The sequence below is a fragment of the Leptonychotes weddellii genome, chromosome 9, assembly GCF_054177405.1.
Source record: "Leptonychotes weddellii isolate Sample4059 chromosome 9, ASM5417740v2, whole genome shotgun sequence".
Classification (NCBI taxonomy): Eukaryota; Metazoa; Chordata; class Mammalia; order Carnivora; family Phocidae; genus Leptonychotes; species Leptonychotes weddellii.
The window spans coordinates 73,759,523-73,772,641 of NC_138377.1; the positions used below are offsets into that span (position 1 = coordinate 73,759,523).

Genomic DNA, 13,119 nt, shown 5'->3' on the forward strand with positions numbered 1-13,119 from the left:
GGGAGAAGCAGGCTCCCCGCTGAGCAGGGAGCCCCATGTGGGGCTGGATCCCAGGACCCCGACATCATGACCTGAGCCGAAGGCAGATTCTTAACCAACTGAGCCACCCAGGTGCCCCTGATTCACATTTTTAAAGGCTCACTCTGGCTGCTGTGTGAAGAGGCTCAAGGGGGCAAGAGCAGAACTAGAAAAAGGGCTAGAAGGCCACTGCAGTCGCCCAGGTAATTCCTGAGATTAATTCAGAATCTCTTGAGGGTTTGCAAATGGCATTAATTCATGACATACTCTTCATATTGGCAAACCTTGGGGCCCTGCCCCAGCAGAGACTGAGTGAGTGAGTGAGGGGGAAGGGTGAGCACCCATGCACACATGCACACACATACGCACATGAGCAGGTAAGAATAAGGGGCTCACTGCTTCAGGTTCTAGCAAGGGACTGAATTCCCAGGGCATGATCCTCTCCCCAGGAGCACTTCCACACCAAACCCAGGTCCTCAATTCAAGGCTTTTCTACAAGAAGATAATACCGTGCCCTGCTTATCTCCTCTGAGGCTGGAATGGGAACAAAAATCTCTACCTAGGAATTGCTGAGTCTCTAAATTTCCACCAATGGTGGTGTTTAGCCTACTCTGGGCTCCTAGGTTTGTTACACTAGGAGGACGGTAGAGGGGGAAGTTCCATGTACAGAAAGGTGGAGCTGACCTTGCCCCTAACTCTAGTAGGGGTACGCAAACTTTTTCTGTAAAAGGCCAAAAATTTTAGGAGGCCACATATGGTCTTTGTCAAACATTCTTCTTTGTGCTGGTTTTGGTTTGGTTTGGTTAGTTGGTTGTTTTCGTTATAAAATATATATAACAGGGGAGCCTGGGTGGCTCAGTCAGTTGAGCCTCTGACTCTTGACTTTGGCTCAGGTCATGATCTCAGGGTCGAGAGACTGAGCCCCGCATCAGGCAAGCATGGAGCCTGCTTGGGATTCTCTCTCTCTCCTTCTCTCTGCCCCTCCCCCTGCACCTTGTGCTCTCTCTCACATATATATATACATACATAAATTTTTTAATTTAAAAAATAAAAAGTAAAATATACATAACAAAATTTACCATTTTAACCATTTTTTAATTTTCTTTTTTTTTTTTTTTGTAGAGAGAGAGGGCTCCAGAGCAGGGGGGTGGGGTCTGCGAGTTGGAGGGAGAGGGGGAAAGAGAATCTTAAGCAGACTCCATGACCAGCGCAGAGCCCTGATGTGGGGCTCAATCTCACAACCCTGAGATCACGACCTGAGCCAAAATCAAGAGTCATATGCTTAACCAACTGTGTCACCCAGGCACCCCACCATTTTAACCATTTTTAAGTGTACAGTTCTGTGGCATTAAGTGCATTCACATTAGTGTGTAACCATCACTGCCATTAGTCACCAGAACTTTTTACATCTTGTAAAACTGAAACTCTGTACCAGTTAAACATTAACTTCTCATTCCACCTCCTCCGTCCAGCCCCTGGCAACCGCCGTTCTATTTTCTATCTCATGAATCTGACTACTCAAGGAACCTCATGTAAGAGGAACCTCACATAAGAAGAAATGGTGGCCAATTGGGTTGCTTCCACCTTTTATTGTGAATAATGCTACTATGAACATGGACGTACAAATATCTATTTGAGTCTCTTTCGATTCTTTTGGGTATATACCCAGAAGTAAAATTCCTGAATCATATAAGTCTATGTTTAATTTTTTGAGGACTCACCACACTGTTTTCCACAGCAGATGCACCACCAACAATGCACAATGGTTCTAATTTCTCCACATCTTTGTCAACACCTGTTACTTTCTGTATTTGGTTGTTTGTTTGTTTGTTTGTTTTTAATAATAGCCATCATAATGGGTATAAAGTGGTATCTCATTGTGGTTTTTGACTTATATTTACCTAATGAATAGGGGCACTGAACATCTTTTCAAGTACTTATTGGCCATTTATAATATCCTCTTAAGGAATTTACTATGTTCTCCCTTATATTATAGTTGTGCCTCCCCTACTAACAGGTAGGAACAGCACCTTTTACCCTTTATAAAGAGGCTTCTCACATATTCCTTATCTCATCTGAGTGAAAACTGGATACTGGCCTGCTTAGACCTTGGTATCTTGTCTAGACAATGGCCTCACCCAACTCCCTTAGTGGCAGCTCATCCACCCACCTCCACCTCTGAGTGATATACACATCAACGGCTCCCAATTACCTTCCTCAGAAGTTCTCGATTTCAGGGGTCCAACACACTGGCGGGATTTGGTGCAAAATGTCCAAAGTAATTTCTCACTATTAATGAAGTACAAATTAAATTTACAAATGTAGAGCACTCTGGGGCGGCTCAGTCATTAAGCGTCTGCTTTCGGCTCAGGTCATGGTCCCAGGGTCCTGGGATCGAGCCCCGCATGGGGCTCCCTGCTCCACGGGAAGCCTGCTTCTCCCTCTCCTACTCCCCCTGCTTGTGTTCCCTCTCTCGCTGTGTCTCTGTCAAATAAATAAAATCTTAAAAAAAAAAAAAATGTAGAGCACTCACAATAGTGCCCAGCACATAGTAAGTACTATATAGGTGTTGGGCATTATTAATATTAAATTTTAAGAGTTATGAGACAGGTGTAGCAGAAGCTTTTGGTGTTCTGTACACATCCATGGCCAACTTCTGATTTCAGCTGCAGTCGCAGGGGACAGTGACGTGCAGGCTGACAGCATCCCTCCTTCAGGACCCTACTGATCTCCTTGCTTTTCTGTCCAGAGCTTCCTCTTCTCACAAGCTCACACAGCTCATGAAGTACAGGGCCATTCGTAGGCATTAGTTTTCATCTGATGAATTATCTGCCTCCCTTTCCTACATTGCTACAACCTCCACCATTATCCAGAAGATAACAGAAATCCTAATTACAGCTTGATCAGTTAGTATTCCACTGCCTGGCACCTTTATCAACACCTTCCCGTGGAACTTCAGGCCCTCTTGCCTTTACTCTTCTGATCCTCCCGCTTTGAGCCCACTAGCACGTTTTCAGAGGGCAACAATGGGCTGGGATGGAAAACAGAGATGGCAGAGTCACAGGTCACATTGTCAAGAAAGGGATGACAAGGGAGTACAGGAGCCTTGAGACAGGTCTTTTTTCCGCCCTACGCTCTAGGCGGAGTTCAGTCAGCCTTCAGGGGGTGACTATGAAGTAACCTCAAGCTAAAAAAGGCAAAAGCGGACTCAGAGGCTGACACTGCGCAGGCGCAGGGAGGGGACTCGGGTTCCCGCTCAGGATCATCCAGATGCCTCTCCTAGGCAAGGGCCAGAGGAAGAGCACAGTACCCCGCGCTAGAAGCCTCCCTTCTGTGCACCCCAATTCTTCGTGAGGCCCTCAGACCACCCAGGAAACGTCTAGGAAACCGCCTCTGAGGCCGTCGGGCCGCCCCCCACTCCCCTCCCTAGGGCCCGGCAGAACCGGGAAAGCGGGTACCAGCGCTGGCGAGGCGCCAAGACACGAAGGGCCAGCAGGCCAGTCGGATTTGGCCCTCCTCACCACCGTTCTCACCTCTTTGTCCGCTGCTTTCTCCTCGATACCTAGCAGCGCGTACAGGTCCATCTGTAAGAGCTCCTTGGTCACCGCCATGGTTCCAACCCTGACTGGATTCGTACTACAACTCCCAAGAGTCTAAGCGTGCGTAGCGATTTCCGGGGACTGTCATCCCAAACGGACTGAATGGCGCTTAGCCCCCTGGGAAATGTGTTCTGGATCAGGCCTGACTGCCTCCGAAGGAAGGGAGCAGTCGTGAATGAACTACGCCTCCCAGCAGCCCCCGCGTCTGCCGCTACCACTCTCCGGCTAGCGTGGACCGCGATTTTCCTGCCAGAGGCCGCAGCAAGCCCGCGCGAAGGGGCGTGGGGCGGGGGCGGGGCTTAGGGAAAGTCCAAGGGTCTCGGGACCTGGCGGTCGCGATCTCTCAGTTTTGTGGAACCTGCGGCGCCTCGCCGGCCACCAGAATGGAGAGTAGGTGCTACGGCTGCGCTGTCAAGTTTACCCTCTTCAAGAAGGAGGCGAGTCTTCTCCCCGCGGGCTAGAGGGCCAGGGAGGACCGGAGTGGAGGAAAAGCACAGGACTTGAAGTCCGTAGACTTGGTTTTATGGCCCCTTTCCAGCTGTGTGGTTTTGATGAAGTCACTGAACCTCAGTTTCCATTTCTGTAAAATTGGGCTAACGCTCCCTCCCTTTCGGGGTTGACATGAGGGTTCAGAGAGGTGCTGGAGGTGAAAGTGCCCTATAAACTGTAGAGCACGCTCCTGTCCTTTCTAGAAAGGTAGGTTTTTCTCTCCACCAAGTATAAGATGCAGCTGTTTCGTTCCCTCCACTCTGCTCCTCCGCAGCCCAGTCTTAGTTACTATCCTGTGACCACTCTCCATCACTCTATGCCGGTTACTCCCTTTGCTCTGAAACCTTCACCGTCATGCAGTCTGCCTTTCCCAGGTTTCTTGAGTTAGATTACTGCCCTTCCTCCTGCTCCCGGGGCACCATGGCAAGGCCTCTTTTGTCCTCTGCACAGGCCCCTAAGTTCTCCTGGTAAACTATAGGTTTCCTCTGCTCAATTGTGACCAGGAGATAGGAACCAGATTGGATGAATGAATAGCAGTAGGGATGCAGATCCCTGTAGCACTTAGAAACCTGGGTTTTGGAATCAGGGTGGTCAGGGTTCAAATTTGAGCTCTGCTGTCTTATTCATGGAAACACCTTGGTTTGGGCAAGTCATGTAACCTCTCTGACCGCATCTAAGATAGTAATAATAATTAATGGTGGTCATCAGGATTAAGTAAAGTAGTGTGTATAAATTTTGAGGATTATATCAGATGATGATTGTTAAGTACTGAATTTAGTGCCTGGCACACAGTAAGTGCTTAATAAATGGAGGCCATTGTTATCCCATACTGAAGCCAAGCCACCCTCCATCTCTGCTAAGGCAGAGAAGGCAGGGGCTCTGCACTCTCTGATACTCCTTTGTTAAGAGTCAGTGACTTGCAGCATGAAGTTGTGCCTGTTTGTTTTCTACACCCCAGCATTGGGGAATTGAAGACAGGGTAGAAAGCATGGGAATTTTGCATAAAGCTTTACTTGATTTGAATAAAAGACCCTCCATCCCTGTCTCTCCCCAGGCCTTAGGGGCCCCACTCCTCATCCTCCTCCCAGCAGCTGGTCACAACTTCAGTGTCTTCCCTCTCTGTGTGCTTGGAGAGTCCCAGGGAGGAGCGTGCAGGGTTGGGTGAGAGATGGAACCTCCTACTTCATGTTTCTTGTAGTATGGCTGTAAGAATTGTGGCCGGGCCTTCTGTTCTGGCTGCCTTAGCTTCAGTGCAGTGGTGCCCCGGACTGGGAATACCCAACAGAAAGTCTGCAAGCAGTGCCACGAGGTCCTGACCAGGTGAGTTGACATGGTCAAGGGTTTAGCCAAGCATGGTACCAGTCGGCTGGCCAGCCCACACAGCTTTGTGCTCTGTGGCGAGAGATCAGCTCAGGAAGTGTTTGGGGTGGGAGGTACTGACTGGCAGATGGCGGGACTTCTGATACCAGGTATCTTCTCTATAGAGGATCTTCTCCTGCCAATGCCTCCAAGTGGTCACCACCTCAGAACTACAAGAAGTAAGTGCTGAACAGACAGAGACAAATAGGGATGGGGAAAAGACAAAGGAGCCATAGGGTAGGACTCTCTTCCCAGCCTCTAGATCAGATGAGCACAGGGTCCAGAGAAAATCATCTCTCAGCCTCCTGACTGCCCTCTTGGGCTCAGACAGTAGCTCATCAGCCCTCTCTCCAGAAACATTTCTTGGTAGACCTTGTCCTCTCAGCCAGACCCTTCGATTGGTCAGCTGGATTGGGCTGCAGGGTGACATGAATGAGGACCACAGAATATTGTCCATTGGAGGCTGCCCTGGAGGCCTAGAAGTGATTTGAATGGGAAACGGCAAGTGGGTGCCTTCACCCCTCCCTTCTGCATTCTTCAAGAGCCTAATCTCATACCCTCCCAGGCGTGTGGCTGCCTTGGAAGCCAAGCAGAAGCCCAGCACTGTCCAGAGCCAGGGACTGATCCAACAAGACCAAGTCATTGCTGAGCGCCTAGCGCGGCTCCGCCAGCAGAACAAGCCCAGTGAGTGGGGGCAGACTGGGTGACCTAAAAGATACCATCCACGCCTCCTGGGACTAGGATTCCTCGGGATCTTACAGGGCTTCTCCATACCCATTTCAGAGTCAGTGGCCTCGCAGGCGGAGATAGAAGCCAGGCTAGCTGCACTGAGGGATGAACCCCGGGGTTCCATCCCTTCCACCCAGGAGATGGAGGCACGGCTTGCTGCACTGCAGGGCAGAGTTCCGCCTTCCCAGACCCCCCAACCTGTGAGTACTTGGGGGGACAGGGGTCCTAGGATAAGGACCTTGCAGAAGCCCAGATACATGTATACTTACGTACTTTGTAGGAATTGGCAAAACCTCCCATCCTCACCTCTTGCTCCTCAGGCCTGCTGCGAGGCCAAGGAACCAGGGACAAGCAGTAGGATGGGGTGGGGCAGGAAAGAATGGCCAGATCTATATGGGCCCTGGATTAGTCTCCTTTCCCTGAGCTTTGGAAACTCTTCAGCATCCACCCCTAACCTAGACTATTCTGCACCTTACAGTGTTGCCTTCCCCCCTCCCCTGGCTCCCCACTGAAGTTCCCTCCTCTCAGCAGGCACATCAGCCACCAGACACCAGGACCCAAGCCCAACAGGCACAGGATCTGCTGACACAGCTGGCAGCGAAGGTGGCTATTGATGAGAGCTGGCAACGAGGAGGCCCAGGTAACTTCTCCACCTGGGTCCCCCAGGGACCTGCCCCCCACTCCTTCCCCAAGTAGGATGGGCTCTGCTGCCCACCCTCTGGGACACAAATATAAATCAGACCAATCAACATTGTAAACTACAGTTTAGTCCAACAGGAGTCAGTGTAAGCCTCGTGGATAAGTGTGTGGGCTTTAGAATCAGTGATTTCTTATTCTACCACTTAAACTAGCTCTGTGACTCTGAGAAAGTTTCATGACCTAAGTCTCCCTATCCTCAGCTATAAAATGGAGGTGTATGTGGTAAAACCCACCTCACGGGGAAATCACGAGAAGTAAGTGAGATAATCTAATAAGCACTTAAGGCCCTGCCTGGCTTATAGTAAGTGTTCAGCGAATGTTCTCTGCAATGATGCTAATGATAAGGATGAGGAAGAGGCTATTTGAATTTAATTAAAATTCAATGAGGGGCACCTGGGTGGCTCAGTCGTCAGTCTGCCTTCCGCTCAGGTCATGATCCCAGAATCCTGGAATTGAGCCCCGCATCGGGCTTCCTGCTCGGCGGGGAGCCTGCTTCTCCCTCTCCCACTCCCCCTGCTCGTGTTCCTGCTCTCGTTATCTCTCTCTCTCTGTGTCAAATAAATAAAATCTGGGGCGCCTGGGTGGCTCAGTCGTTAAGCGTCTGCCTTCGGCTCAGGTCATGATCCCAGGGTCCTGGGATCGAGCCCCACATCGAGATCCCTGCTCGTCAGGAAGCCTGCTTCTCCCTCTCCCTCTCCCCCTGCTTGTGATCCTGCTCTCACTGTGTCTCTCTCTGTCAAATAAGTAAATAAAATCTTTAAAAATAAATAAATAAATAAATAAATAAATAAAATCTTTAGAAAATAAATAAATCCATAAATAAATAATAAAATTCAATGAAATTTGGGGCATCTGCGTGGCTCAGTCGGTTAGGCTTGATCTCAGCTCAGGCCTTGATCTCAGGGTTGAGAGTTTGAGCCCTGCGTTGGGCTCCATACTGGGCGTGAAGCCTACTTTAAAAAAAAAAAAAAAAACTAATAATAATTAAATGAAATTTAAAACTCAGTTCCTTATGGTACTAGCCACATTTCAAATGCTGTTGAACTACAGTCTTGGACAGCACAAATACAATGATATGGAACATTTCTGTTATTATAAAAAATTCTGGACAGCGCTCTTCAAATGCTTCAGAGCAGGGGTTCTTAACCAGGGATGATTTTCCCAGGGGGGCCCATATAGCAATATCTGGAGACTCTGGTTGTCACAACTTAGAGCGTGCCACTGGCATCTAGCAAACAGAGGCTAGGGATGCTGCTCAACATCATATAGGGCATGGGACAGCCCCCACAACAAAGAATTGTCCTGTCCAAAATATCAATGAACCAAGATTGAGAAGCTCTGCTTTAGAGATATAATCTCATTGACTATTCTCCATAATCTTGTACATATTATTATTATCCATATTTTATAAACAAGGAAACTGAGGCCTGATGAGCTTAAGGAACTTGACCAAGGTCACAGGTATTAAGTGGCAGCGCTGGGACTTAAACCCAAAGCTGTCTGATTTTGAATCTCCTGCTCTGAAACGCTGAGCTAAAGGGGACCATGTCAGAGCCACACCCACTCTCGTAGAAAGCTTCCTGCCTAGTGCCATAAAGAACCTGATCTCTCATGTCCTCTCTGTGCTGCTGCTTGGAAATATTCATGCCAGCCTGTAAGGCAGAGAGACTGGCTGAGGCTTAGTGTCCCCATATCCTCATCTTTTTGGGGAGTGATGCTCATACTGTGGAATACCCATCCTAAGGGCAACATGTAAAAATATCAGGAGTGGGGATGGATGTAGTTGGAAAAAAACATGTCTAAGATTACTAGTATTTTTACATTTGGAAAAATGGAGGAAAGATAGATTTTATTGGTAATATAAACCACAGGAGCTAATGCTGAACAAAAAGCTGATAATCTATGGTTTTTAAAGGAAGTAGAGAAATGGGCTCACTGGCTTCTGATGAGAGATCTTGGAATATCTCTGCCTCCCTGACTGCTTCTCTCCTTCCAGCCACCTCTGTCCAGAATGACCTCAACCAAGGTGGCCCAGAGGGCCAGAGCGCTAATTCCACGGGGCAGGCCACCTGGTCCCTGGAAGAGGAGAAGAGCAGGCTGCTGGCTGAGGCAGCGATCGAGCTGCGGGAAGAGAACACGAGGCAGGAGAGGATCCTGGCCCTCGCCAAGCGCCTGGCTGTGCTTCAGGGCCAGGACCCTGATAAAGGTAGGGGCTGGGAAGCAGCAACTCACTCATGTCCATCGGGCAGGCGCCCCCACACACCCCCAGGCCAACCTCTACAAAATGGCGACTCCCGGCCACGCTGAATCAGGTGCTGGGAATTCCTGTGCCCGGGGGTCTCGAGCTCTGCCCAGAGCCACAAGGAAGGTACTGGGGCAAAGGAGTGGAAAAGTAATACATAGCAGGCATCAGGGGCCCGGGACCCCCAGTCTCTTCAGGTGCAAAGTCTTCTGTTCCTGTCCCCCAGCCCTGCAGGGTGGGGCAGGGAAGGGCAGGATCTGATCAGTGGCGACAGAGGCTGCCTAGCTCTGGAACAAGTGCCACTGGAAAGCCAACCAGCTCCTGGGGGCAAAACTACAGCTACTCGGGTGAACTCTCTCCATGTTACTCCTCCTCCCCTGCTCCTGTCGTTCCTTCTTCAAGTGACCCTCCAGGACTATCACCTCCCAGACAGTGATGATGATGAGGACGAGGAGACAGCCATCCAGAGAGTCCTGCAGCAGGTGGGCCCTACCTTACCCACCTGACCCTGCCTTGTCCTGTCCCTGTCTCACTGCCCCACCCCCCACCCGGCCCCCTTCACCCTGCCTCCACTCTCGTGCTGAGTGGCCTCTCTGCAGCTCCTGATCTGGCTGGGGCCCCACTGTCCCTATGACCCAGACCTGCCTACTGGCCCCTGGAGATGGGGTATCAGCAGCCACAGGCAATAGATAAGGGAGATGGATTGAGAAGCTAAGGCCACAGAGCACAGAAATACTCGTGGGGAAGAGGGTCAGGGTCTAGGCCTGGAACAGGGAGCTGCACCTCTTCGCCCTGTCCACAGCTCACGGAAGAAGCTGCCCTGGATGAGGCAAGTGGCTTTAACATCCCTGTGGAGCCCGCTCTCCGAGCCCGGGCCCAGTCCTGCAGGGCAGAGCCTGAGGTGAGAAAAGCCACCGGCCGCCACCACAGCCTCCCTCCCTGCCTGGCCAGCTGCTCCTGCAGCAGTCTCCCACACATCTTACTTCTCTCCCCCATTCCTCTCCGGTCCCGGCAGGCCCAGGCCATGGCTGCCAGGCCCGAGGCTGAGGAAGAGGAGCTCCCCTGGTGCTGCATCTGCAATGAGGACGCCATCTTGCGCTGCACTGGTTGCGACGGGGACCTCTACTGTGCCCGCTGCTTCCGGTGAGGGCGGGTGGAATGTTCTGTTCCACTGGGAGAAGTCGAGGGCCATCCGTGACCCCTGACCTGTCTCTCTCTGCTCCACAGGGAAGGCCACGATGCCTTTGAAATTAAAGAGCACCAGACGTCTCCCTACTGCCCACCGCGCTCAGGCCGAGAGCACTGAGGAAACCAGGCAGGCAAGCCCACCTCTGGGCCCAGCCTCAGGGCACCCAATGGGAGAGTGAGTCAGCCTAGACTGCTCATGGATGCGCCCTTTCCTGAGCGTCAGTGTCCCTGGAAGGAAGGAAGGACTCTCCATTCGAGATGATAACTGGGGGTAGCCAGAGTGAAGGCAGAAGTCAGGAGCCCACCAACAGCCAAGCCTGGACTGGGAATGAGGTGTGGTGGGGAAGAGACGAGACTGAATCTAAGGGTGATGAGCCTTGAAACTTGCTCAAGGGCCCAGGGCCCTTCCCCGGCACTTAGTGGATCTAATAAAAAATGTTGATGTCTTAAGCCCAGCAACTCTTATCTGTAGAACCCTGTGGGCTCTGAGCCTGGGCCCCTGGAGAGGTGGCAAGAACAGGATTTCTACTCAAAGTCCAGTCCTATGGAGTGAGGAAAAAGGTGGGGCCATCCTGCAGGCTTTTCCAGGCAGGAACAGTCCCATCCACCCTGGAAGCCTCATATGAAGTAGGCAGTGGATATTCGTTCAACTGATCTGAACTGTGCATCCTGCTCTGGGCAGCCCAGCGTAGCCCCACCATCTTGGATTCCTCAGCCTCCCTCGTACTCAGCGCATGCACAAACAGTGAATGCTTACCCTGCTTTCTGCCTTACTCCCAAAGGATGCCACCTCCCTGAGCTCCTGTCCCAACCTGCCAGCCATTCAGACCCAGTATCTTTCCAGCAACACGCTGATGAGGCCTCTCGGCCTGTACCCTTTACACCTCTCTGCTTAGCTCCTGCTTTTTCTCTTTCTGCTGCTGGCTGGAGCCAGCTCAAGACAGTCCTCAGCCTGATGCCTCCTGATTCAGGGGGAATAGGAAGGTTTAGCCTTCCCTGATATCCCCAGACCCAGCTAGGTTTTCCCTGTTACCTCTCCTCTGGGATTCGAAACTAGTCTTTGCCACTTGGGCTCCTGTTGTTGGTGATGCAGGATGCTGTGTGTCCTAGTCTGGTGCCCTCTTGTTTGGCCTCTGGGCCTTGCTAGATCATGAGCTCTAAAGCAGAACTGTGATCTTTGAATTCTCAAGGCCAATTTGGATAGATGGACGGAGGAGGTGTGGATAGAGCCTGGTGGCTCGGGATGCTGGCCCTCTGGTATATCACTTTACCCTCCCCTCCCCATCCCTCAGGAAAGATATGCTCCACACCATTCAGCTGGGACTCCCAAAGGTTTTATCCACTTGGCTGGAAAGTACTGGGCAACAGCCATGAATGGCTTCCAGAAAGCCCAGCTGTGACTGCACATACACTAGGGGTATCCAAATGTCCCTCCTCATCCTCCATGTTCCTTGTCTGTGTCCCACGGGACCATTTCCTCTCAGCCCAGGATTCAGAGGTTCAGGGCAGGCCTGGCAGTGCTGAGGCTGCTGAAGGTAGTCTCACAAGGCTTATTTCTGAGGCCGACTGAGTCTCCGGAGTTTCTTGAGTTGACTGAGCAGCTCAGAGATAAAAGGCTGAGAGAGAAACGGGTGAGATCAAAGCATGGGGTCACCCCCATCCACCACACTGCCCTCCCTAATCTCCCCGACCCCATGTCTCCAGAGCTGGGGAAGGGGAGAAGGATGGAGGGCCAAGCCTTCCTCTCAAACACTCTTCATTAGCTGCCTCCCCTCTGGGCCCCTCTTACCCCCAGACCTGCAGAGCATCCCTTACCTCTGTGGGACGGGGGCAGTTTTGGAGAATAGCCTGGGTGAAAGAGAGCAAAGAATGGGTCCCCAAGCCACAGCACTTTCCCACAAGCCTCCACTCAGCCCTCCCAGGAATCCTCCCCTCTGAATTGGTTCTTCCCATGCCACTCAAAACCTGGGTTCCTGGGTTCTTCCCGCTCTAAGCCCAGCCCCACATTCTACCTCCAAATGAGTCTTCTGTTCCTCTGTGGATAGTTCCATGAGAACCTCCAGGTCAATCTCAGGCTCAGAAGGAGTTGGTTGATCCTGTTTGGGAATCACATAGGGCTCAGAGGGGCCTGGCCAGCTGGTGCTGGAGTGAAAGTCACTCTCAGGGGCTCCCCCATCTCCTACCCTGCTTCCCACGTTCAGTCCGTCTCCTCACCTTCCTCAAACCACCCGTTCATTCTTATATTCAACACTTACTGAGGACCTATTTTCTTTTTTTTTTTTTTTTTTTTTTTTTTTAATAGTACTTCTTTTTTTTTTTTTTTTTTTAAGATTTTATTTATTTATTTGAGAGAGAGAATGAGATAGAGAGATCATGAGGGTCAGAGGGAGAAGCAGACTCCCCGCTGAGCAGGGAGCCCGATGTGGGACTCGATCCCGGGACTCCAGGATCATGACCTGAGCCGAAGGCAGTCGCCCAACCAACTGAGCCACCCAGGCGCCCCTGAGGACCTATTTTCTATCTGAAACAGGGCTAGGGTTCTTTAAAAAGAGTGCCTGTTTGGGCAGCTGGGTGGCTCAGTCAGTTAACAGCATCTGCCTTCAGCTCAGGTTATGATCTCAGGGTCCTGGGATTGAGTCCCACATGGGGCACTCTGCTTGGCGGGGAGTCTGCTTCTCCCTCCCTCTCTCTCTCAAATAAATAAATAAACAAACAAACAAATAAATAAAAATCTTAAAAAAAAGAGTGCCTGTTTTTTTTTTAAAGATTTTACTCGGGGCGCCTGGGTGGCTCAGT

At 51.0% G+C, this 13,119-nt stretch overlaps 2 protein-coding genes and 1 non-coding gene across 6 annotated transcripts in view; 1 reads left to right on the forward strand and 2 right to left on the reverse strand.

The window, feature by feature from the left end:
- The window catches only part of DNAJC17 (DnaJ heat shock protein family (Hsp40) member C17), a 43,064-nt gene extending 39,371 nt beyond the window's left edge, over positions 1-3,693 (reverse strand). For both annotated transcript variants that reach the window (XR_004078570.2, XM_006742475.3), the window contains exon 1: positions 3,552-3,693. Coding sequence is in view for 1 of the 2 variants with exons in the window: in XM_006742475.3 (XP_006742538.1) it covers positions 3,552-3,629 (78 nt within the window). In the remaining variant the exon portion in view is untranslated. The remainder of the gene's footprint in view (positions 1-3,551) is intronic.
- A 157-nt stretch (positions 3,694-3,850) lies between these two features.
- Positions 3,851-10,773, forward strand: ZFYVE19 (zinc finger FYVE-type containing 19). Of its 3 annotated transcripts, none has more exons than XM_031038150.2 (11): positions 3,855-4,054; positions 5,305-5,426; positions 5,591-5,644; positions 6,031-6,149; positions 6,249-6,394; positions 6,723-6,834; positions 8,890-9,099; positions 9,538-9,617; positions 9,938-10,036; positions 10,151-10,278; positions 10,363-10,773. In XM_031038150.2, the coding sequence occupies exons 1-11, from the start codon at positions 4,001-4,003 to the stop codon at positions 10,439-10,441; spliced, it is 1,203 nt and encodes a 400-aa protein (XP_030894010.1). In that variant the 5' UTR covers positions 3,855-4,000; the 3' UTR covers positions 10,442-10,773. The 3 variants fall into 3 exon arrangements, with proteins under 3 accessions (XP_081687084.1, XP_030894010.1, XP_030894011.1); XM_031038151.2 differs by having other exon boundaries at positions 6,726-6,834; XM_081830958.1 differs by lacking the exon at positions 5,591-5,644 and having other exon boundaries at positions 3,851-4,054.
- An 862-nt stretch (positions 10,774-11,635) lies between these two features.
- Positions 11,636-13,119, reverse strand: LOC102737214 (uncharacterized). Its single transcript, XR_014148589.1, has 4 exons — positions 12,834-13,119; positions 12,336-12,585; positions 12,139-12,171; positions 11,636-11,939 (listed from the first exon to the last, which is right to left on the reverse strand). It is a non-coding gene; the product is annotated as an uncharacterized LOC102737214 (transcript).

What these genes read in the sequence shown, in the direction of transcription:
- ZFYVE19 (XM_031038150.2), top strand. Translation starts at nt 4,001, where the DNA reads ATGGAGAGTAGGTGCTACGGCTGCGCTGTCAAGTTTACCCTCTTCAAG. An exon ending in CCGCCAGCAGAACAAGCCCA is followed by an intron (nt 6,150 to 6,248) that starts GTGAGTGGGGGC and finishes TACCCATTTCAG; the next exon opens with AGTCAGTGGCCTCGCAGGCG. An exon ending in CTTCCCAGACCCCCCAACCT is followed by an intron (nt 6,395 to 6,722) that starts GTGAGTACTTGG and finishes CCCTCCTCTCAG; the next exon opens with CAGGCACATCAGCCACCAGA.